Source organism: Artibeus jamaicensis, unplaced genomic scaffold (genome assembly GCF_021234435.1).
Source record: "Artibeus jamaicensis isolate MK-2021 breed Jamaican fruit bat unplaced genomic scaffold, CSHL_Jam_final contig_354, whole genome shotgun sequence".
Lineage (NCBI taxonomy): Eukaryota > Metazoa > Chordata > Mammalia > Chiroptera > Phyllostomidae > Artibeus > Artibeus jamaicensis.
Window position 1 is genome coordinate 12581962 of NW_026521803.1, and position 26719 is coordinate 12608680.

A 26719-nucleotide genomic window follows, 5' to 3' on the forward strand; every position below is an offset into this window, starting at 1 on the left:
GAAAATAACTACATTACTCCAGCAAGATTTAGTGCATTTCTAGGTATGAGGGTCAATTAAAAATATTTTAATTTAATGTAGTTCAGATGTGCATTTCTATATGTTCTGGGGTGAACATTTTAAAATGGCAAGGGAAGTCAACAGATTAAATGGAAAATGGCCAAAGAAAACAAGGAAAGACGTGTTAAATAAAGTTAGGTTTGCATGTGGTATTTTGGTTGTCTCTTTGAGTATCAGTGAAACAGAGAGCTGTGTGTTTTTAGACAAGGCATTTCAGGGGTATTTTCAAGGACAAAACCACCACATTTGACTGAGAAATACAGTTTGTTTCTGTGCAACGAGATGTGTGGGAGATTTATAGTCATGCTGATAACTAGGGCATAGTGAACACTTATAAGCAAGTGTAGGTAAGCAAGCATAGACAGCATTCAAAAGATACTCCACAAAGACTCAAACAAGGCAAAGATGTTCAAACAAAGGTTGAGGCCATGGTCAAGATCATTTCCTCCTATAAATGGTTCATCTGGAAGCAAAGACACTGATGGCCACGTTGAGCAAAACTTAAATTTGCTACCTGGAATCATAATGTGGTGAATCATGATTACTCCTTAGCTGCTCAATATGAATTAGTAGTAGATCAGATTAATCGGCTGCTTGTGAAAGAGTCTACTAGGTCTGGCCTTCCGCTTACTGTGGCTCTCTCTGCTTCTTCAGCTAAGGTTCTGCCCTTTTCAGAGTTCTTCCAACTGCCACTCAAATCATAACCTTACTTTTGGGGTGAGTAGTCCTCAGGTATTTCTTGTTTCCTTATAGTCTCATGGCTTCTCTCCTGTCCTGCAAATCTTATCTGGGAATTTTCAGTGAAATAGTAGGACAACTTGTTTGATTATTACTGCATGGCTCAGCTCAAATGACCTGCATTCACTTTATAAAGTTTTCAGTTACGCATTGTACAAGTATATCATTTACAGTTGATTAAAATGTTTGTGGTCATTTCTATGAAAAAAAAAGTTGGGCATCTGTTCCTTGGTTAGAAATACAAGTTCATTGTTTTTATTCTGTGGGAAAATCAGGTATGACTTAAGACTTCTTTCATAAGAAAGCCCAAGGATCACCTATATTCTATTACTGTGGGCATTTTTAATCCTTTGTTAATGTAAGTGCCACTTTAAGTAATCAAAATATGCATTTACCTGGAATGCTCCATTCCCAAGTCACGTCAGATAAAAGTCAGCGACTAGTATTGACTGAAATCCGCACACAGAATATACCCTTTGATTCAACTTCCATGACAAATTCAAGTTAGCATGAGGTTAAGTTTGTTGAGACTGCTTTGGCCTGTGCTGTCTTAATAAAGATCTATCATAGAGCTCCTGAAAAATCCATTTTTATTTGAGGTACTTTCTATTTTATTTTGAATCTTTTCTGATTTTTTTTTACAGAATATTTACAATACAAAAGCCTGAAGTGGTTTTCGGCTAACAAATTATAAAACTTTTCTCCATTTTCTCTCTTGGGTGAAAGAAACACATTTATGTTGTGTAAGAATCAACCCAGATAAAAGTTTCTCTTTTTCAGTTACACAACAAGGCACCCCGCTTTATGGTGAAATCTACTGGGATGCAGCTAAAGATAATATTTCTCCCATGCCACCTACAGACACCCCGTTTCAAGTAGCAACTGTGCACACACAAATCCTGCTCGGTGCGCTATAATAGCCATCCAAACGCAACGTGTGGAGGGGGTTGCAGGGAGATGTTTTCATGTCAGCACTTTAACTATGTAGTGTGACATGGCAATTTCTCCTACATTAGCTCCTTATCATCTCAGAATTCTTCAGTTTGCATAAACACACTGTTTTAAATGCAGTGTGTACAATGAAATTTAAGGTATTTTTGAAGTAATGTGGCACAGCTGTGTTGTTATTCATTCTCTAGCTAAATTCGACTGCTGGCAAATGAAGTTTGCTGAAAAATGAACTCTTCGGGACTTATTTTAATGAACAGCCCATGTGTAAGTCTTCCATTTTGTGGATGGAAAGATGTATCTAAGATACTTTATTTCACTCAATAATAAATATTGTTCCGAAACCATAAACCCAGAGAAAATTGGGTATTTTTTTAAAAGAGAATTCATTAGCATAGTTCAGAGAGCCAGGTCTTCGGGTAAGCGGTTTAAAAAAAAGCAAACATGCCAGAGATGGATTGCCCGGGAGGCTGAAGCAGAAAACTGATAGCTTAGGAGTAGAAAATGAATAAATATGAGACTTCATTGATACCAACCTGGGCCATTTAAGCATAAAATGTGATGATTTTACTTATTTTTTCATCGGAGCCTTGGGATCTGTATTGGACTGGATGTAGTAGATCGCAGGTCTGGGTTCAAGTGTCAACTCTGCTCTTAGCTAGCTAGGTGAACTTGGCTGAGTCCTATATGCAGGACAGTGGAAGATGCTTAGGCTTTGCTATCACCCGGACTTGCTCCAGTGGTGCACTTGTCAATATGTAACAATGGGCTCTCTGGGAACCAACCAATCAAACAAGTAAGCAACTGACCAATCCTGGCTTGTACTGCTTGCTAATTTCTGTGGTATAAATGCTCACACCACTGCCAATTTGAAGCTACCTACACGACCTCATTGAATGCAGAGGTGGGAAGAGATACACTCAAGTTCTCTTCAGATCTGTTTCCAGATACTACAAGCTGGCTCCACTAAGCCACTGCCTAGATTCCATTGATGGCTCCACCCATTAGTACACAGGGCACATGGCAAGTTACTTCACTTCCCCATTTTCTAATTTTTAAAATGTTGACCATACCTTTCTGATAAAAAAGGGCATCAGTCCTTTATCTCATCATTCACATTATTGCCAGGGATCATCTTAAACCACAAATCACACAAAACTGAGACATAAGATAGAAAGAACTTCAGTCTTTGACAGTGTGGAGAGCTATCATGACCATGCACCAGCTACTAGGACTTTTATGTGTGAGGGAGAAAAAACTTCTGTATCATTTTGAAAAAATAAAATCCAACAGAAAACCTTACAAGGTGGTTCTGAGGATAAAGTAGAAGGTATTGAGTATAGAGCCTGAAGATTACGTCTGTCTGTCTCTCCTTCAGTTCACAGATAAACTCTTTGAAAGAACAAGAGTGCATTTGTTTTATTCTCCCTCAATCAACCCATGGTCATCTTGGTTTCACCTCCAGAACTCCTAAAACAGAATTTCTCTGTACTGACCAGCAGCAGACTTTATCCCCTGACTCCTTTTCAGTTCTTATTTGATTCGATCGCTCTGTGGCATGGGGCATGCTTGACCAGTCCCTCCTTCTGTCTTCCTCTGTTACACTCAGAGTCAGAATGCTGCTGATTTTCACAGGACAACTTTGATGTTCCTCGGCTCTCAACTCTTTCCCATGCTGTTTTTTGTTACTGGTGGGGATTTTCCAATAACTCACCCTGGCCTTTTCTCACACCCCAAATTCCTTTAGGGCAAGCTCATAACTTCATTTCTTATCTAGTCATCAATGATGTAAAAGGCAAGCCAGCATCCCGGTTCTCTCTGGAGTCCCAGGCTTGTAATGACTACTGCTTATTTGACATACTTGACTTAGTCACCTCCATATCCCATAGGTCACATTATAATCAACATAGATATGACTCAATTTATCATTTTCCCCCACCAGACCTGTCCCTGTTCCTGTGTTCTCCACACAGAATGCACAATTAATTTCATTTATTAAGCTGGAAACATGGGGATCATCCATCCTCCTTTATCCCCCATATCCACTCAAATAGGCCAATTCTATCTTGTAAATCTATGCACATCCCACTCCTTAGCTTCCTTTCTAAAGCCACCATCTTAGAAAAGACCCCTAAGACTTTCATCTTTAGATGATTAAAGTGATATACCACCTGATTTCCCTGTCTCCAGACAATTCCCCTTCCAACCCATAGTTCTTCTGGGAGGATTTTCATAAAATGCAAATAGACCGTGTTATCCTTTGCATTCATTTCATTAGCTTCCAACCCCTATTGCATAAAGTCCAAACTCCATGGAAGGGCACAATGGTCCTTGCTGGTGCTGGTTCATGCCTATTTTTCTGGCTACATTTCCTGCCTCTTATATAATTATGGCCATATTTCATTGTTATTAACCACTAATTTTTCCCTCAATAGGCCATGCTTTTTCTCATCTCTGTCTCTCTAGATGGTCAGTCCTTTCCCTTTTTCTTTCTTCAAGGATCCACTCAAGTCTACCCTCTTCCATGTAGTCTTCATGGGCATCCTCATAACTTGTACTTAATTCTCCAAAAGTTACTCTTCACACTATATTATAACCATCTGTACTTTTCTCCCCCAGCCAGAAGTGAATGAAGGATGGACACCAATACCATATTTTATTTACCATTGCATCTTCAATATCAAGCACAAAACCTGGACCACAAAATGCTGAGCAAATTCAATGCATTAACTTGTAATGTCTCCTCAGATTCCCTCTGTGCCCCTTTGTGGTGCCAAATGAGATGGGGGTCAAGACAAGAGTATTTTTGAAGTGAGAGATAATTGACATATAACATATTATTATATTCAGATGTATACTGAAATGATTCAGCACTTGTATATAGTTAGCATCCATTATATCACAGTTTTTAAATATATTTCTTGCAACATAATCGACCTGCTAATTTAATATGTTTAATGTTGGTCACTACTAATTAAAACAATGAAATGAAGTCTTCTCTTGTTTGTTTTTTTGGGGGGGTTGATAGTGTACAGAAATCATTGTAAAACAGCACTACAAAAATAGTAATAGCACTGAGAAAAGTTATGCTAAATCTGTATCTACTTGAAAATCGGCATTCAGTAAATGAGTAACATATAAGAAAAAGAACATGCTATTCTCGCACAGATGGACGAATTTATTCATTGTCTATTTAACTTTTTTAACCCTAATGACTGCATGTTCTATGCATGTTAAATGCTTGAAAATCGAAGTGATATTGTTGTTTTAGGACATTTAAAAGAAGTGAAAAGCCCAGACAAAAAGTAAGCAGAATGGGACTGAGCTTGCAAAGCAGATGTTCCACCATTTGCTGAATTTCCAATAATAAATTTCACCTTTTGGGTTGATGCAAAAATAACATTGTTCTTCTTTACCAGTAACTTCTTACCAATTGTGTAAATGAAGAAAAATCTCTAACTTAAGGGATGCTCTAATGTCAGAAATTAAAAGTATACAACTTCATTTAAAAATACTCATTGTCATCTCTACTGATAACTCTACTTTCTGGACCACTAGGACTGTTCTTCACTTAACACTTATGGGGATTTGAAAATGTTGTTCTTCTTGGAAAAATTGGAACAATATATATTTTACAAATGGTGTGTTTTAGACAGTAATTGATGAAGCATCTTTCTCTGTGGGAATTCTTCTTTGTATTTTATTGTGTTGCTTTTTAATACCAAGAATTCCTTGTCCCAAACAGGGGCCTTTCTTCTGATAAGATAAAAAAGACTTCAAAGTCAATGGAGTTTTTATGTAAAACCTATAAAATAGAGCTGGCTATTTTTTTCTATTTTTCTGGTGAAGAAATTGGGTCATTATAAAAATCAAGGGCAAATAGATAATTGATGATGTTGGAAACTTGCTTCCTGATATTTTGTCTATTTATCATTATACCATCATATATTTTATATTCTTTACAAACCCAAATAGCCAAATTTTGTTGTATGATTTGATATGGGTTTCCAAAGGTCAGAGTCAAGAGGCATGTGCTTTGCACTGTTTTTCAAAAATGGCCATGCTTAACCATAGCTTTCAAAAAAGGATATGAGGTTATGCATATTCTCTTATGAATTACTCCTGGCTTATCAAAAATAGCATCATGTTTGAAACTGTGGCCAGGGTATAAACTGCTTTTTCCCCAAAAGAAGCAAAATAAACTATAGGACAAGCTTAATCCCAATTAGCTACCTGCTCTACTGAGCAACTCAGTCTAAACTAATTAAGCTCAAACTTTGGAACATGATTTATTTGATTATATAATGAAATATGAGCAACTGAGAGGGTGTGTGTATGTGTCTGTGTGTTGATCCATGCATACATAGTAGAGCTATTTCAATAAAGTAATAAAGGTAAATAGAATCATAGACACAAAACTGGAAAGAGCCTTAGAAATTATCCAACAAAACTCTTCATGGATCTCTTGTTAACATCCCTTACAGGTTATGGCTTAACCTCCATTCTGTTCTGCTAACATAATCTCATTCTTTTGAGTCCTGGACAGGTTTCCAGGTTTGTTAGGAAGTTATTTCTTATGCTGAGCAAAAACGTAACCTCTGTAATGTTCATCTTAGTGCAAGATTCTTTAAACAACAATTTAACCAGACTTAACCAACTAAAACATCAGGGTCATGGGAGTCCCTGTTCTAATGGGGAAAATTTTTATCTACAATATTTAAAAAAATTCTTTGTTTTCAATAATAAGTAGTGCAATAGGATGGGGTAGGTTGAAAGGGCTAGGACCTAATACTGATCTCCCATAGCTGGGAGACAGAGTCACTACAAATGAGAGGCTGTGATTGTCTAATTCAGCAGGCAGGACATAGACTCTGAGCACAATGAACAACAAATAATACAAAGAAGTCCAGACAGGGAGTCAGAGCAGAAATGCCCCTGATGTTCTTGGTATCTTATCATTGTATCTAAAGGTGCATATATTCAGACTAGCATCAGACACTGATCATGGTGATATTTATGACTACATGGGCAAAGGTTATATCCCAACTTTGAAATCTCACACTCTTTTTACAAATATAGATTTCCTCATGGCAGGATATGTATTCTTTGAAATGATTATGAGCCTACAAATTTTCTGTAATAATTTGAGCTCTGTCCATTAGTTATCCTTGACTTCACTTTCTCATAAAAATGAGACAGGTTAACAAGCTGTGAATTAGGTGGGGCAAATTAACTCTATTAATAAAGGGAGTTTCCTTATAACCCTCATGACTAGTGTTCTCTGTCAAAGATGTTGTTGCCTTAATTTTTCCCAAAGGTTGAAAACATTTATTAAGCAAGAAACGGAACACAATAATAAAGTGATTAGCACTTTGATTAGAAAGAAAGGTCAGGATGGTGGGACCCTGAAAGAATGAATGAACAAACCTGAGGTCATGTCCAGTCTTTGTCTCTACAAGCCCTTTGTGTTGCCTTGGAAATGCAGAATATTAGAATCCAGGAAATGCAGAAAACTTAATGAGGCATCTGGCTTAACACTGGCCAATTTAGTTTTTTTCCGCCTGAGTTATAAAGTTTCTATAATTAAAGAAGACAGTACCTACAGGATCATAGCAATAGCATCTTATAAACAGTATAAATACTTTTGCTTCAAGATGTAATAATGAAGTAACTACTTTTGTGAAGAGACCAGACACTTTCTGGCCTTCACTTTTTTAAAAATATTCATGATGAGGCTTTTAAACATACACAGAAGGAATGTAAACAATAACATTCAAGAGGGAAGTCAGGCAGGTAATCAGTGGACAAGTTGTCTGATACGAATACAAAGATTGGGAAGAAGAAAAGAGACAGGGTCTTAGGCTATTTATATACTTCAGGTCAATATTGATTTTTGTCTTCTACTGACTATACTGACTACACTGTTTGGAAACACATGCAGTACCTGTTACCAGACAAAAACTAAAGTTGAAAGAAGAAGGTGGTTTAGAGCAACACGTCTTTACTGGCAGCTCTCACAGATCACAGAGTAATGGGTGGGTGGAGACTTGGGAAGGGTGGTGGGCAGAGGTATAGTGGTCAAACTATAATTTTCTATGATTATTGGCAATTTCTGGGCATTGGGAGCTGGAATCAGCTCCTATACAAAGCTTTACTTGCTAAATGAAAAAAATCTATCTTATGTCATGATTTTAAACCAAAAACCATGTAATGAAAATATGAAAACGTAAAAACTTATTTTAGTATTAGCTAGCAAATACTGACCCCATTCCTATGTGCAAGGGCACTGTGCCCAGGCCCCATTCAGTTTTGGACACATATTAGGATTTAGGAATGAAATAATTCTTAAAAATTCTCCAAAATAGAAAGATTCTTCTCAGTTAGGTTGTCAACTCCATCGTGAAAAACAATGACATACATAGCTTTAAGAAAAAGAACTGAAATTCACAGGTGTTTGGGGAAATAAAACAGTTGTCAATTATTATGACTTGCATATTTTAAAGCTGGTGGTTGTAAGACTTACCTTTTAATAGATAATTGTGAAAAAATAAATAATATTCTATTTCATTTTTCAATAGAATGACGGCATGGAAAGGAAAGAATTGGTGTGAAAGTGAAAAAGCTAAATCTATTAACTTATTTTAATTCATTTAGTATGAATCAATTCAAGGAGCATAAACTATTACTTTGAATAATAAACTACAAATAGATTTCGTGTGTGTGTAGCATATAAAAGTGAAGTCAATTAGGCAAAAACCTTACCTGAAGTTGCTTTTTGTTCTCTTTTCTTCTCCACTCTCCCTGAAATGAGAAGTGGCAGATCAGTTGCAGTGTGGGGCCATGAGAAGATGACGTAACTTAGATGAAGGCCTAGTTTAAGGCAATTTCCAAACACAATCACTACTTCCACCATGTCCAGAATGCTCCCAGACATGATTAGGCACAGTTGAACGGGATAGAAGATGTTGTCAAATCAATTTGTGGAAGTCAAAAATATGAGTATGCATTCAATATGCTGTTAGATTGTTGTTTTTAAAAAATCTAATTAGTAAAAGTCACTTACCCAACAATAAATCTACAACTTTCAAATCCCCATAGAAGTAACAGTGGGGGGGGTGAGGAAAATCTGAATAAAATAAAACCATGACCTCTTGCAACCTACTAGTGAACATGAAGGACAGGCGATAGAATATGAAATGAGATGTGCCCTAAAAGGAACAGAATGATTCATGACATCAGAGGATAAAGTTATTATTTTAAGAAATGAAGTACCCGTAAAGTGGTGAAGACAGTGGTGCTTGATTTAGACTGGATAGATACATGTGCATTGGGAGATTTGAAATAGAAAAAGGATTTGTTCTTGGCAAAGGAAATAGTATGGGCTGTGTAGGACAAGGTTATCTGAGCAAGAAGTGTCACATTTTAAATTTGTTTTAGAAACTTGGGCATCAGTAGCTTTGTGTAAGAGGAGGGCTCTCCTAAAGTTAGGGCAAGAGGTATAGACTTACTATGTCAGTGGGAATACAGAGGAGGGGAGTGATGGATTCAAGAGATGGCAGGAAGCAGAACTTATGGGGATTTACAAAACGTTAGGTGAAGGAAAGGTCAAGATGAATGGTTATCCAGGTGACTTTGGGCATAGTGCCATAATCCAGGGAAACGGTGACATGTGATGGGAGTGCGGAAATGACAGCTTGGGTGAAATTACTGATGCTGAATGCGTCCGTCTTGAGAGGATGGCTGGAACTGAGGTGAGGGATGGGAACGTAAAGGCAGGATGCACAGAGGGCTACGCTGAGGACAGTGGCCAAGAAAGCAAAAATGCTGCTTTTGTTTGTAACTTAGGACCATGAGAAGACAGGAGAAGAAGAAGCAGAGATCCATGGAGATCAACAGAGCGCATAGTTGTCTACCACAAATAAAGATTTAGGAAGTATGGGGGGTTACCAATAGCATCCGATGCTGCCAAGTTCACACGGATGTTGCTAGATTGTGAGAGAACAGTTTTAGCAAACTAGGGGCGGAAAACACAAGAGACGGTATGAGTGTCTGAAAAGAAGTAGATAATGAGGAAGGTGAGGCTGAGGAAATGGCTCCTCTTTCGTGAAATTCAACAGTATGCAAATGAGTGAGATGGATGATAGCTTGAGTAGGAGCAAATTCAAGGTTTCTGCTAGGCTATAGGACATTCGAGCATATGTGTAGGCTTAGATAAGAAACTCTGCACCCGGGCATTGGTGTATATAAACACCACTGTTGAGGTGCGAGCCTTGGTTTTGTGATGGGGAAGCGAGAGCTACCCTTCCAGTCACCACATTCTTGTCAGCTTCTAACATTTCATAGGTGAAGCTAGTAACTGAGAGTTTATGCAACACACAGATGATGCATGGAAACTTTAAGCTTTCTGCCAGCCCTTTATGTCTTTTAAAATCTAAATATGTAAAGTGGAGAACATACAATCTTTCCCTGTGCAGCAGCCAAAAGTGTGGAATTCATTTAACTGGCATCTTGATTAATGGCACATTCTATTCATTTGGGTGATTTCCAGAGGACTTGTTGGATGCAATTTATTTCAATGATTCAAACAGATAAATGGCATGAATGGTCCATTTAAAGATTTCATTCATTACCAAGTGTGATGGGGCACCTCCTTATTTAAGCTTTTTTTTAAAATTGGGAAAGCCACTGTTTACTGTTTGATTACATATTTTTTATACCAGATGCCAGAGGCCTCAAACATCTTCATGAATTTTAGAAAATGTTATGCAAGTCCTGAGTTATAAAACATTAAAAGAAAAATATCTCTTTGGAGAGTCTTTCACTTGTAGGAAAATGAGTCATAAAGCCTGAAAGTACACAGTGAATGGGTTGGAGATAAACACAACAGTGTGATAGTCAGACCTCAGAGTGACTCCTCCTCCTGGTGTGCATTCCCTCTTCCTGGCTTCCGGTTCTTGTGCAACCAATAGAATTTTGTAGAGGTGATGATGTGTTCAGAGGACGGGCCTTAAGAACCATTGTGGCATCCTTTTCGCTCTCTCGGATTACTCCCTTTGAGGGAAGCCAGACTATGTGTTGTGAGGACACTCAAGTGGCTCATGAGGAACAAAGGCTTCCTGCCAGAGGGCATCACCCTGAGGGGAACATACGCGGCCCATCCCCCACCCTCAGTCGGACCTTCAGGATGGCTGCAGCTCCAGCTCTCACCTTGACTGCAACTGCAGGGAAGACCCTGACCCGGAGCCAACCGATTAGCCACTTCAGAGCTCCCTGCAGACACTGTGTGAGCTGACAAATGTTTACTATTGTCTTCAGCTGCTAAGTTTTGGACAAGCTGTTACAGCAATGGATAATTTGTACTCATTGGATAACTGTATTATGAAAGTTTGGGTTAATTTACCACTTAAATATAATACAACTTCAGCAATGTTAGGTGTGTCAAATCAATTGGTCTCCCTGATTTTCTCCTCGGTAATGTGGAAATCAGACCTGCTTATCTGGAATGTTGTGAGAGTTAAACAATTCCATGGGAAAATAATTCTGTGAATAATTTCAAACCAGCAAGAAATGAAGGAAACTCACACAAAATATTGGGGTTCAGTGTTTCAGAAGGGAGGTTGGAAGGCATTGCTGAAAACGTTTCACCCCCTCCCCCTCAGTGGGACCTCAAACAGTTCTCTGTGCCATATGAAAGGACCCTGTAAACTATAGAGGGCTATATAAATACTATTTATTAGTTTTATTGTTATTTTGTTATGGAACTCAAGTTAGATTTCTATCCTCAGTTATGCATATACTAAACTTCAAATTAAAAGAATAAAAACTAGGCTAAATAAACTATTGGAATGATCAAGGAATAGAGTTTCCACTGTTTAACTGGATGACCTGTAGGTTTCTTCTTCAGTCTATCTTGCTCTCAGTGTCCACCTTCATGGAAAGAGAGGACTCAGACTGGACATCTCCTCCATCTGTATGGTCTGCTGCACTACAACACATGACCTTAACCTAAGTCATTGTATCACCTATGAAAGTGCTTGTCCTGAGAGTTAGCCTCCTATCCTCTCAGGCACCCAGTAATGAAACCTAGGGGCCATTAGCTCCTCTCTTCCACTCAACCTCCAAATCTAATCTGACCCTCAGACCATTATATTCTCTCTATACGACCTTTCAGATCTATCTTTTCCTGTATCACTGCCATGGTCCTAGGTCACGAACTTGATATTTCTTCCTGGGGTTATTTTCTACAGGCTCCTAACTGATTTCACTTGTTTTAGGGATGGTTTTCCCATCCTTGCCATCTGATCTCTACTACAGATGAAAATCCACGTTCTCTAATATCAAATTTGTGACCCTGGAAAATTTGGCCGTGACTTATCCACTTTCCATTAGCACTCCTCAGGCACTATACAGAACACGTACCAGTTGTACCAGGAATCAGACCTGCTACCCCAACACCCTGATCATACTGTTTCTGCTTCCTGCAGTGTTCTGTCCTGTGGTTCTGGCTACCAGAATCTTACTCATCCTTTAGAGCTGAGCTGAGCTCAGAAGCTTTTGCACTGTGTCACCTCCCTTAACTCCCTACTCCTTGCAAAATTAATCACCCTTCTGTGCTCCTAAAGCCCTTTATGTATACCTTTATCATGGCACTAATTCCAGCGTTTGGTTCATAATGAGATGCAGATCTGTTTCTGCAACTGGACTGCTGCCTCTTTAAGGGAGAGGGGTGTATCCTATGCTCCTCCTGGTGCCTTGAACACACAGATGCTTGGGGTGGAGGACACACAGGGAGTTATGTAACATCCCCACCCTCTGCACAATGCTAGAGAACATACGTGAGTTTTAGTACTGCTACTGCAGAGAGCAGGTACAATCAAAAACAGAGCTTTTACCAGGCATTTACATCACAACTGATAACCTAGAAAATTATTATATTAGAAAAGTGGGTGATGAAATAACCAGGAGGTTTTCCGAATAATGAGCATGCCTTTATGTCCTTGTGGAGCTTTATTTTAGCACAGCTTCTACTTCAAACACAAAACATTAAAGAGTAGCTTGCAATTTACTTCTGTTTAAACCTGGATGCAGCACTCAACCTGTGAGAAATAAAATGGACTATAATCTCATAAAAATGGAATTTGCAGGGTAAAACTTTTCTTTGGAGAAAATGTCTTTAATTGCACATTAAAATTCCAAAGCTCAGAACTATTTATTTATACAAACTGAGTCCTGATACTTTGAAAAGCTATTTTAGATGTGAGCTTGTTGATATTGTTCCATAGAGAAACATTAAATATATATCAAATTTAAAGCACATTTCAGTAGTTCAGTATAGAAGTAGCTCCATCACAGCCATTATTTCTGATCTCTTAAAGCCACAGGAACACAAATGGCAATCCAATGTAACTTACCAATAGTGAGTGGGGAGAGAGATTTGTAACACAATTCACTATATTACATCACTTCTAATGAAAAGAAAATTGTGTGTATATACGTATTTATATATTCACATATACATGCAGTGTGTACACACATGTATGTATATGTATATATGTGCATGCATATTTACGCACACACATACTTGCATTACATATATGCATACATGATATAGGTATACATACTGCATTTTTACACTCAGATATAGTCTTGTCTCAAAAATATACCCTCCCTTCCACCTGCTGCAGTCTTTGTACAATATAGTATGCCATGGAATCTATCAAATTTTCCTCAGTGCACTACCAGTTTCTCTGTAGCCAATTCTGAGTTTGCATTCACTTGCAGGCATTTTATTTGCCCTGTTTCTGAGAGGTATTATTAATCACATCCTGTTGCTAGGATACATGAGAATGTTCATTTATGTCCGATGTTTCTTTGGCAAAATGCACTATAAGGAAGGCATAGAATCATGACAGGGAAAATTACTGCACACATGCTGCTTATTTTTAAGAGGCAGTGTGTGTGTGTGTGTGTGTGGGTTGGAGTAACATAACTACCAGATAATATAATGCAAACTCCCGAGAATTTTTTAATGTTGTTTTTGTTTCAACTTCATTTGAATGGAAAAACGCTGGCGATATTTTTGGATAATGAGAATCTGCAGTACTTCTGTACTTCTGAGTCAAAGAGGAAAAGTGGAAGGAGGTAGGGTTTTAATTCTGTTTCCTTATAGGGACTTATAGTCCCTAGGTTTTGGGAGCTACATGAATAAATTATTTTGTTAAATATATCTCAGCAGACCTTTTAAAGCTATTTATTATTTACCAAGTTATTTCTTTCAATGAATAAACTGCTTATTTTAACTGTCAAATACCTAATTGCAACATTTCGGGAGTAGAATGCCAAAAAACATTTTCAGACTTAGAATTTTCCTTTGGCACTTCAGTATTTAGTTAGTACCTACTATGGGTTGGACACTCTATTGACACCTAAGTATTATTTAATTTAATCTTCACAATAACTCCACAGAGTGGAAGATATTGACTTCCATTTTCTAGTGGAGAAAGTGGCTTGGGAATTCTATCCAACAGGCACATGTTCCAGTCAGTGATTGAGAGGCTGGACTGTGAACCCAGAAATTGTTGCCTTTTCTGAGCTGACTGGCTGTGGTGACTGAGGGCAGTTCTGTGCAGTGAAGAGCTCAGGTTTGTGGCTCTGCTGCTTCGCAAGGGATATTGGGTACATCATTTAACCTCTCTAAACTTTATTGTATTTATCTTAAAACGGGGATAATACTGGTTCCTACACCACAAGGTCATTGTAAGGGTTAAATAAAATGATGTGTGCAGTCATAATCCTAAATGTTTTGAGTGCACAATGCAATCGTGTTTAAAATGGTCTCATCTCAGTCCTGGGACTTAGCTACATAGTGAATTGCTAGGTGCTTCTCTCTATGAACTTTCCATGTCAGCTGGTCCCTGGTAACATAGGATAATTATTAATTTTCTCAAGGTCAATGACTTTATTTGCACAAGTATTGTAAAGTTCAGTCTTTTTGAGAATTTCTTAATATCTTTATCAACACTTCCTTCTCTTTCCTTTCCTTAGAATCTCTAAGTGGTGTTCCATTTCAGTGAATTCCTTTCTTTTCCACCTTATGTCATAACTTTTTCCAGATACAATTAGTTTGATAAAACACAAATTGACATGGCAGTTTCTCCCCTTCATGAGCTAAGATAACATAGTTTAGAGTCCCCTGTGTGTGGTTCAGATCCCCACACCCATTTTGTAGTGAGCAGCAGTTACGGAATGGTCAACAATCGGATGCAGTCTAAATGGACAGGGAGAGCTGTTCCAGAAATCAGAAGACATTGCCAGAAGTTACTCCTTCCAACAAATAGTAGGGCCTGGAACAAGTGACTTGACTTTCCCAGGTGCAATGATCTCTTCACTTAGATGGGTAAAAACTACCTTTTAATAATACCCAAAATGCCTGTATCAACTTGGATGTACGAGGGTTTTAAGTACTGTACTGTAGGGCAGGAACAGAGAAGCTTAACTTGGCCAATTTAAAGACCACTGGTCTTAAGTAATCTCTGTAAATGTAAAAACTGCATAGTTTCTGTTTGGTCAATAGTATAAAAAAGGCAGGGGAGTTTAGGTGATTATTGGTAGCTGGATTTATGCTGATGTTGACATGGCACTGGCCTCAGCAGACACTGCATGATGAACCTCTCTCTGCCCTCCTGCAAGCTTAGATAGACTCCACTTGCTTTTCAATCAGCTTTCATTTGGTTAGTTGATATGTTGTGAGGGTGTTTAGGCAAAGACACCATCATGAGCACACGGCATGCTGTGAGCTCCAGACAGTGTGTACTGTGAGCTACAGAAACTGGCCCTTCAGAAACATACCGATGCAGACAGATCTGGGCCTCTGAGGTGGACCATCTGCCTTGGCAGGGCTGGCACTCCATCTGTGCTCCCAGCCCTGGGGTCTGCCACCCATCCTAGTGTGTAGAAAGCCTGAGGAGAGCTGAATGCTCAGAGGTTTTTCCTGGGCTGACCCCTCTGCAGAGGGAGAATACATTCAGAACGACACACAACAGTTTCACGTTATCGCGGGTATTCTCAAGTATGGAATTTCCTCCCACTCAGATCCACCTGACAGGCTCAGGATTAATGTGACAAGCAACAGTTCCTCTGATCCCCGACAGTGGTTGGCGTGAGTTAAGTTTTAGAGTAAATCTTTTGATATTCAGAACCTCATTCTGAGGCAGTCATTCATTGGCAGGGAAGTGCTTTGGAAGACCTTTAGATGATGAAGTCGGATTGGAAAAAACAAACAAACAAACAAACCCCACAAAATAACAACAACCCCTGCCAGATCTTAAACATCTGTGAAAATAAGAATGCTAGTGTTACTAGTATATGCTTCACCTACTGACCAAAGTCGTGGTGTGTGTGTTGGTAGTTGCCTTTGAATAATAATGTTTCTAGTAAGCTAGGTGTGAATAATTTTAAATGACATAATAGTCTAAATTTCCTTGTAATGTTCATTACATAAAAGAAACAGGAATACATTATTTTGTAGCATAAAGAATCTTTTCATAATATCTTCATTCACTCCTGTGCTAGAATAAAAATGACTGTTTGTTAGGAAGTGGAGTCAAATTCCCTCCCTGTTAGATCTGCCCAGTCCTCAGTGAATGGCTTAACTCCAAGGATAGGTTAGAAATGCCAGTTTTTAGGGGCCTTGAGAATCAAGCAGCTTCCACTTCCTGAGTCTTTCATGACCTGCTCTGAGAGAAGCCAGCCACGAAGTAAGAAGTCACACTGCCCTGAGACCTCCATGCTGTGAGGAAGTACAAGCTGGTCACACATGGAGGCCGCATAGAAAGAGCTGCCTGAACGTTCCATGACCAGCAACCAGCACCTGCAGCCGCCCCAGCCCAGGCTCCCAACGTGTGAGTGAGGAAACTATCCTGCAAATGGACCCTCCAGCTCTCGTCACCTAAGTGGACAACGTGGATGAGAGGAAAACTGCCTGCCCCCAATTCCTAGCCCACAAAACTGCAAGCAAAACAGATATTTGTTTTAGACCATTAAGTTTTTTTGTACTTTGTTACACAGCAGTTGATAGTAAAAGCAACTCCTAGTGATAGTGAGAATATTTATCAATATGCCTATCAATATATACTAGTATATATTAATATTTTCCCCCTAAAGCAGAACTCATGTAGATTCCTTCTTCTCTAAGATGTCCTGTTCAACTATACCTATAAATATGTCCTAATACCCAGCATTTTAGTATTTAAACCTATTTCTTTTCACAAAAATAATAAAATGTGATATTTTGAGGTGTGTGGTTAAGCTCTGCACGGTCTATATAGATTGATATGTACTTTGGCTTGATGAAAGTACTACAATATTATCCTATGTCCAGTTTATCAAACAAAAGTAAATTGGAGACTTGCCAGTTTTTTAGCAATTTGGAATTTATAAACATCGAGTGGGGCACCCATTTGAAACAACATTTAAATATTGACTTAAAATTTATTATTTATGGTTAGAATTACATAGAAACTCCCTGATCGGAAACACTGAAAAGATTCATCAGTGACTTCTGCTAAATAATTAAAAATCATCTTATCCCTAAGCAGATTTACTTTGAAAGGACTAATTAGTAGAATCTATATTGAATGAAGAGCATTAATATTATTTAGGGTTAAATTTTGTATGAAGGCAACAAGGGGCAACATTTCATTAAGAAAGGTAATGATATGAGTCCCATCGGAATCTGTGTTTGTAAAGTCAGTTTGTTCAATTGAAATAGCAATTTATTTGGCTGAGAGACACACAGTCCTGCCCAGCTTTTCAACTGGAGATAAGGAGCACCATTCATTGCTGTCTCTGCCACTCTCTTAATCATCACCTCATTAGCTTGTGGAGAAAGCTGGTGGGGGGTCAGAAGTGAACTTAATTTTATTCTTTGAGATGTTGGCATAGTTTTCATTCATGCAGGTTCCAAGTTTTTCCTCCTGTATTTAAAAAAAAAACCCTTCCTACTCATCTTTTCCTTCACATTGACCTGCATGAAAGGGTTGGGCCTTAGACATTCAAGGAAGCTGACATTTCATGGACTGAGAAGAAAAATAAGGCAAGTGTACTTAGATCAGTGGATATTGATTTACTGCTTTCAGAGGCAGCAGTGTACTTTGTGATCTTACAATACTATCTTCTGTAAACCTAGCTGACTGCCTACATCTACTAGAGAAGTTGTTGATTACCTACTACATTTAATGTGTAGGAGAGGCTCACCAACATGTGGCTACTTAGGAGAAAGCAAAAGAGAGCAAACACTATTGAGTCCCTGATACACGACAGATGGAAAGCTAGGCCTTTTTGGTCTGCAACGCTACTGTAAAGAGTAAATGTGCAACCCCCAGTCGAGGGAAGGGCTGTGAAGAAGAGGCTGAGGACTGGCTCAATGGATGTGGCCTCCAGCAGGAACTAGAAAGGGGCCTTTACCTAATAATGAAGACAGAGTGGAGACACTCCAGGAGGCAAGAGAAATAAATATAATCTGAACACCTAAGGCAATAAGCTATATTCTGGAAAAAAATCTTCTCTTGGTGTTCAGTGTGGGATGCTGATTTCCAAAAAAGCAGGCCAGATGTAGACATTGTACAGAAGGTAGCTCCTTTGGACGCAGCCCACCTGGAAAGACAGGAAGTGGAGCACAGGAAGGGAGTGAGAACATTGAGAAGTCTCCCAACTGTCTCCGGCTATGTGAAGCTTAAGTTTATGCAAGACTAGGAGTCTGGCATTCCCAGTAATTTTGTAGCTTTATGGACTATGGAAGATAGCTGAGTGCCCATCCTGCAGGCATTTCTCCTCTTGCTCCATGCTGGTACCCAGTCCTCCTGTCACAGGACATGGATGGAACATGACTGATGTAAACTAACCATCATGGACTCATTCTTCTTGCTTTAGGTGGTTGTTTGACATTTCTAGCTAACTATACTTAAGATGAGTTCTGTTGAAGAATTTCATTTATTTGAACAAACAATAAAGGAGAACTCCCCCAATCTGGCAAAGGAAATAGACTTCCAGGAAATCCAGGAAGCTCAGAAAGTCCCAAAGAAGGTGGACCAAGCAGGAACACACCAAGGCACATCATAATTATATTAGCCAAGATGAAAATGAAAGAGAGAATTCTAGAAGCAGCAAGAGCTAAGGGGACAGTCACCTACAAAGGGGTTCCCATTAGACTGTCAGCAGATTTCTCAAAAGAGACCTTACAGGCAAGAAGGGGCTGGAAAGAAGTATTCCAAGTCATGAAATCCAAAGACCTACATCCAAGATTGCTCTACCCAGCAAAGCTTTCATTTAGAATGAAAGGGCAGATAAAGTGCTTCTCAGATAAGGTCAAATTCAAGGAGTTCATCATCACCAAGCCCTTATTATATAAAATGTTAAAGGGACTTATCTAAGAAAAAGAACATAAAAAACATATATAATAAAATGACAGCAAACTCACAATTATTAAGAACCACACCTAAAACAAAAGCAAACTAAGAGGGCAGCTAGATCAGGAACAGAACCATAGAAATGGAGATCACATGGAGAGTTAGCAACAGGGGAGTGGGAGAAGGAAAAGGGGGGAAAAGGTACAGAGAATAAGTAGCATAGATGGTAGGTAGAAAATAGATAGGGGGGAAGGTAAGAATAGTATGGGAAATGTAGAAGCTAAAGAATTTGTGACACATGGACATAAAATGGGGGGAATGGTGGGGGAGCGGTGTTCAGGGTGGAGGGGAATGAAGGGGGGAAATAGGACAACTGTAATGGCATAATTAATAAAATATATAAAAAAAGAATTTTATTAACATGTTTTCCATGCCAATAAAAAGGAATAGATGGGAGAGAATATCTATTTCTTTCAGTGGATTTTGTCACAACCTGGTGTGATTCTGGGAACATGAGGTCAAAATCAACAATACATTGAAGGAAAACCAAAGGGAGTACACCCAGGGTGATGTCACTGAGGCTCTGAACATGCACCATGGAACCACCCCACCTCAGGATGTCTTGGGATGGGGTATCTCCTACTTTTTTAAGTTAGAGGTTTTAGTTACTTGCAGCTGAAAGCACTTACATTCTACAGGGCAACCACAAAATATTATTCTATGTTAAGCAAACTTTTAATGCTAAATTATTATTTAACTAAATATTCTATGCTAAATAAACCAGAAAACAAAGCTTGGTAGAAAGAGCATTGCCTTAAAGATAGTCCCAGGAATTACAAGGCTGAGGCCATTCCCCAGCTAGGAGCTGAACATTCGAGGGTCCGCTCCTGCCCTCTTCCAGACTCATCACCTCCACGTAGGATGAGAAGGACCAAGGTACTTGCTCACTGAGTCCATGCTTAGTTTGACCATGCACTGAGTACCTGAGGTATCATAATCCCTTGGCCAAATATCCCTGACGTCCTGCCAGCTCCGTATGAGCCTCCTTCCCAAATCAGATCTTCAGGCCAGGGCAGGGGGGCCAAGACTGGCTCACTGGTGCTCCACTGATGCAACACTGAAGGGTATTTAAAAGATGCTGGGGCTTTGATGTGTGTACTGATGGGTCCTGACACGCATGCCTGAGGTCCCTCACAATGCTGCAGGGGTTGAGACGGAGGGATGATGATGGAGAGAGAAAGAAGAGGGCCCTATACTGCTTCTCTTGCCCCAGGGCCAGCAATTATAAGGCAGGTCTGTTATGACACAAACACCAAGGATAGTTCCTGCTAGAATGCATGGAAATGATGGGAACCCATACATTGCCTCGCCGAATTCTCGTAACTGTCCAAGGGAACAGAGAGGGAGATTTTTACCCACAGTGTACAAACGAGGGAACAACAGAGGCTCAAAGAGGTAAACTACCCCAAGATGACCCAGGAAGTGTTAAATCCTGGATTTGAGTTCAGGACTTTCAAAGATCACACTGTTTACCACGTATGCTCTCTCAGATTTTCCATGTCAGTTCAACTTCTGTGTGAAATTGTGAAAAAGGTGAAGGGGTTAAACCAACCCTCCCCCCCCAAAAACTCTCACAGACACCGACAACAGCATAGGGGTTACCAGAGGGGAGGAGGATGGGGAGAGGTAGGGGAGGGGAAAGGGGGATAAATGGTGACGGAAGGAGACTTGACTTTGGGTGGTGAACACACAGTGCCATATACAGATGATGTATTACAGACCTGGGCACCTGAAACCTATGTAATTTTATTAATGTTACTCCACTAAATTCAATACAAAATCCTTTTTATTTGTGCATTCTCTAGTTTCCTATCTCAGAAACACTTAGCATTTTATTAATGCTTACTCTAAGGGGATAGAATATAAATAAATAAAATTCAATCAAATCTCGTTATAAATAAACTTTGAAAATATATTTGTATATTAAAAATGGAAAGAGTTATCTATAAATACTATCCTGGTATACAGTAAATAAAGTGGGACAGGGTTAGCCTTTCCTCCTTGCATTGTATTATGGGATGTACTGTCATTTGTATAAAATGTTCTCTGAAGCCTTTTGGAAATGGGTCAATTCTATTCTTTTTCCTTTGTTGTGCAAAATATGTAAGTTTGTTTCCATAAAATTATCTGAACTAGTTGCTTCAATAGCCCCAATCCGTCATTTTGATTTTAAATTCCTCAATATACTATCTGCTACAGATTAAAAAAAAAGTTGCAAGGAGAATTGCATATTATGTTTCCTTGTTTAAAAGTTTTGCTTTTATCCCCCAGTTGAACCAATTACATTTAAATCTAGGTGAGGGCGGAGGCGTGGAGGTCAGCAGGGCTGCAGACCTTCAGAGCATTGCTTTCCGCCCTTGCTGAAGTGGCTCTGGAAGGAGGAGACGCCAATGTCACCTGTGTACCTCACTTATATTCCTCGGGACACCAAAGAGAGTGCTCCCAGAGCCCTGATTGTCTAGGAGATGTACTTTGGTATATAAATGTATAACTCTGTTGTAACACTGCCAAATATTTGGGGGAAAAATCAAGCCTCAGCACTAATAGGCAGGCTGATCTTGGTTCTAGAGAAGTTGGTTAGAAATCCTGGAAAAGTGACAATAGATATACATAGAAAAGAGTCATTTCACAGGGTGAAGAAAAATGTTATAAAATCCAGATCAGACATTCATAATAACGACAAAGCCTTATAGTGAAGAACAAAATAGATGCAGGCTGTGAGCTCAGCCATCATTTGCACAGAACCAGCTTGGTGGGGCCAGGCTGCTGTCACTGTCCTCCAACAGCACCCACGCATCCGATGCCACCACGGATGACGCAGGCACAGCACTGTGCTCCCTGCCATCCAGAGCAGTGACATTTTTGACGTATTTGAGCTTTAGGCAAAATGGCAAAAAGTAGCTTGAACTCAGTTCAAACCTAGATTTTTGTCCTTGGCATCCAAATGATGCCCCATGGATGGGTGAGCTATTCATCTAAAGAAATGTGGTTTGGGCATATTTTTATTTTTTGCCATTTCATAACCATTTGACAAAATTGCATAAGACACCATAAACATTTGACAGAAGCATGGAATGGAGAGGTTTCTTCTGTTAAACTGATCATGCTTCCACCGGTGATGTGCACTTTCATTCTCTGGCTAGGCCCCAGAGCTCTCACTTAATCCCTGTTCAATGGGACACTGCCTGGGGGGAGCGTGGCCCTCAAGGGGACCTGCTTCACTCTGCAAGGCGCATACAATTTGAAAGAGATTGCCAGCTGCTCGGGGCAGGAGGGGAAGAGGCCAGACCTCCTGGGCTCTTTGTCATCTCAAACATTTTAAACATTGCTCACCACTTCCTTAGCAGGGCACATGGGGCTACGTATCCCCTGGCAAGATGTTTGGTTCTGGTGCATACAAATAAGGGCTTTAATGTATGAACTCCAAGGGGGAGAAAGAAGAGTCACCACCTAGAGCTTTTCTTCCTGTGTTTAAGTGGCTGCTCTTCAATAAACATTTTAGCATTTCACCTTTAAGGCTGGATAATTTCATAAGAAGGGATTAAATATTAATACATACATATTAAGGAAGTTTGCTGGGTAATGAATATCTCACAGCCAGCTACATTTAGTCTGGCAATGGTAGGCTTTTAAAGGAATGCAAAGGTCTTTGGAATATTTTTTTTAAATTCTGGAAAACCAAGATTTTAGCACTGATTTTCATCATTCTGGTTATTTTCATAGCCACTGTGTGAAAATAAATATGTATGAAAGAGCCTAGTGTAACAAGACAGTTTATTATTCAAAACAAGGGGTAGCTACTTTTTGTCTTCTGGGAAGTGGCAGGACGTCATCTTTAGGGAAATGGTGCTTTAGGAAAATTTCCTGGTGCCTTAAAAATCCATTTTGGTTATGCAAGTAAGACCCCTGGGACAGTTCAGTGGAAAGAATGTGAAGAAAAGGAGAAGTGAATTTTCTGTAATGAAATAAGAGTAATTGTGGAGTTGTTCACAATTTTTTTTGAGAGGGTAAATGACCCTGAGAAAACAAAAGGAGTAAATGGTCTAAAAAGGGAGGGGTGCAGTGAATACATAAATATAGTGATCAGTTCCTTAGGAACCTAAGGAAGAATGCAACCAATAAGCAAATCTCTTTTTAGGAAACAGCCAATGAATCATTGGAACGATAGTAACTGCTTTTCATATTAAGTTGTTTTCGGTTCTGGCCTGTGCTGAACTCCACTCTATTAAGACCCCACATCCATGAAATAATAGTGTTCTGTGGGGTGGCAAAAGCTTGCAAACAGTATTTGGACTGGTCCGGGTTGGGAGAGTGTTTTGTTTTAGGCTCCATAAAACATGGGGTAGGACCAAGGATTTGGAATGAGTAGAAAACTAAATAGATGATGACCAGAATAAACTACAAGCTTCCTGGGGGAGGGGATAAAGGTCACTGGACTTTATAAAGGATGAAGAGATAGTCCATTTATTTGGATATTAAAATAGTGGGTGACTCAAGAAGGTAGAAGACCTATTGACTTCAGGTACCAAAAGCAAAAGAAAAAAGAGTATATTGTAAGATAACTATTACTCACTTGCCTCTTTCCAGCATTATTTGTTAGGGGTTCAGTGGGAAAGTACCAGGAGAGCTTGCATTTGGATCCTGTTCTTCTGCTTAATAGTCATATAATCTGGACCAATTGCTTTTCTCTCTGTATTTGCATCTCAGGTTCAAGATGGAAGCAACAATAGTGAACTACTAAAGTTATTATAAAAATGGAAAATGTTGAGTACTGTACTCTAAATAAATGCCAAATCTGAAATCACAACTTTCAAGCAACAGTAAAATAAAAATCAATATGATTCTTGAAACCTATCAGGACCACACTATTCTGCAAATACCTGAATTTATTCACATACCACCTATTCATTACTTCATGAAGTATCTTAATGAATTGGTGATATTTTATATACATTTACATGTAAATCTAGTTTTTTGATTAATTATATCATTATATATTCCAAAGTATTTGAATACCTTAGGTATTTATTTGGTTATTTAAAAGATAATTAAAGTAATTTCTGAAAAATTAACTGAATAGGTCTTATTAAACTTTGTAAATATCATGACTTCCAGGAAATTATTCAGCATATTCAGCAAATATCTTTAAGTCTTTCTAATGATATTTCTAACCAAGACTTACATTTCTGTTTCATGTGTATGATCTCATTTGGTCTTGATCCATCTGATTCTATTATTTTTATTAAGACACAAGATTTGACATCCAATAAAGTAAATTTAAGTAGTAATGACCCAATTTTCTAATTTCCTTCTTGAAAGTAAAGTGGTACCACTTATTGTTGTACCGCCCAATCAATACTTGCATAGTTTAACCAAAGTTTCAAATTCATATACTACCCAGGGGAATGCCTGTAGTTGGTTATTTGTCTGGTAAACTGTACTGACACCTTACTACAACACACTTTTTTTTTTTGAAATCCACTCAGTTCAACTCTGGTTAGAGGATTAAGCATCTCTTTGCAGAGCAAAATACCTAGATCAAAACTGACACTGCATTAAATTTACAGGGCAGTGCTTTCTGGTTTGGTAGTTATGCTTTAATAATGCTTTGTGGCAGCAAGAACACACTGTTGCCCGGCATTTCCCTTCTCTTTAGAAATGTAAGAAGGAAGGCAGAAAGAAAAGGGAAGGGAAATAAAAGACTTTCCTGCAACAGGGGCAAAGGAATTCAACCACTAACTCAGTTCTTTCCATTTCAGTGGAGACATGGTGCCCGTGATACTTCTTTTTCATTTATCTATTTTTATTAAGAACTGGAGTGTTCTGAGTGTTTCTGGTCCTGCTCCCTATCTCCATTTTTCCATGGGCCCTTTATAAAAGTGGAATGTAAAAAGGATTGGTTAAACTTACAGTTTTGGAATGTTAAATCTTGTGATTCAACATTCTGGAATGTTAAATCCCGTGAATTTTGGAATGTTAAATCTGATGTACTTAGTTAGACTGACAACCTGTTTATTCCCATGGGACTGCCTATCCAAGTTTGAGTTCATTAAGCCCCTTGGCCGTGTGATCATTTCACTGGAGCAACACTCGGGTGTGGTCTGGGCACTGAAACTTAATGAAGTTAAAAACATAACCTGTGAGGAAGTGAGCAAGTTATAACTATTGCATATTATATCACTTTGGCATTACTCTTTTTAAATGACCATTTTTCCTCTCTCCCCCACAAAGAAACTCTCAGTATTTCCTTCTCCAATTTTCACCACCTGCTGTTCTCTCTCTCCCAACCTCAGTCATGCCCCTAAAAGTGACAATAGTGAAGTGATGACAAGACCCTATATACAAAATAATTATTTTGTGGAAATTAATCTGGATAAAATAAGGGGCATAAAGCGAGACAAGAATAATTTCCATATGCAATACAGTACTAATCATTTACTCCTAAAAATGGTTATAGATATAAAATTGTTTTTTCTTTGTACATTTAAGATGTACTTTCACTTTCTTTATAGTTTTCCAGTCAGTTGTAGCAAAATCTTTCCTCTATATTATGTGTGCTGAGTCCCCTTCATGACAACTCATATCATCATATGATTTTTAGTCTTTGAACACGAGCTCACCTTTCATGGGGAGAATTCTTTATGAACACTGTACGTGGCCCTGGCTGTGACAATAGTTTTGTAGGATAGTTCTGAGTTTGTCTCAGAAGATATCCAGGTGGTTCACCTATTTTGAGCCATATTTAGGTGTACCATTAGGGTAGCTGAATTTGTATCTCACTCCCATACGGTACATAAGCCAGAGAGTCAAGATTCTTTTGGGTGACTCACTTTATTCTTGACATCCCTGACTTCCTTGCTGAAGCTGCATCTCTGGGACAGCTGCCAGGTTCTTCCAAGTCCCTTTCACAAACATGGTCATGGTTCCGCACTTCTGTTTGCATGGGGCCCTGTGGCCTGGGTATCTCCTCCAATCCGGGATGTAACGGAATGGTGTCAGCTTCAGCTCCCGTTCACACTTCTTACTTTTAATCATTCTTTGTTTCTAGTGTGTGAAGGTTTCCCGGCTTCGTTTCATGTTGATTTTGAAAGCTTTTGTTAATTTTTCCTGGCATTTTATGTGTTTGGAGTCAGGAAAGAAATTCTTTCACATCAGTTCAGATTGCCAGATTCACTGGCAATCCTTGCTTTCTTTTCTTTCTTATTTTTCTCCTCCAATAGATTGTAAGTTCTTGATGTCAAAGCCAGGCTAAATATACTGTGCTGTGAGGGCTACGTAAGTATTTACTGAATGGCATATGAGTGAATATGAGTTGATAATTTATGAAATTGATACCATTAATTGTTGCTAATTCTGACCACCAGTTTTCTTACCATAAAAGTGAGCTATGTTTATGCTCTCTGATATATCTTGCAGCTCCCTTATATAGCTGTAGTTCTCAAAAGCAATGGTCCCAAACAGGACATAGTCTTATCTGTATTTCTGTGATTTGCTATGTGTGGGGGACA

General features: G+C 38.9%; 1 protein-coding gene across 1 annotated transcript in view; it reads right to left on the reverse strand.

The window, feature by feature from the left end:
* Positions 1–26719, reverse strand: part of CHST9 (carbohydrate sulfotransferase 9) — a 241093-nt gene that overhangs the window by 125229 nt on the left and 89145 nt on the right. Inside the window, exon 3 of the mRNA XM_037127844.2 lies at positions 8509–8547. Within this exon, the coding sequence (XP_036983739.2) occupies positions 8509–8547 (39 nt within the window). The remainder of the gene's footprint in view (positions 1–8508; positions 8548–26719) is intronic.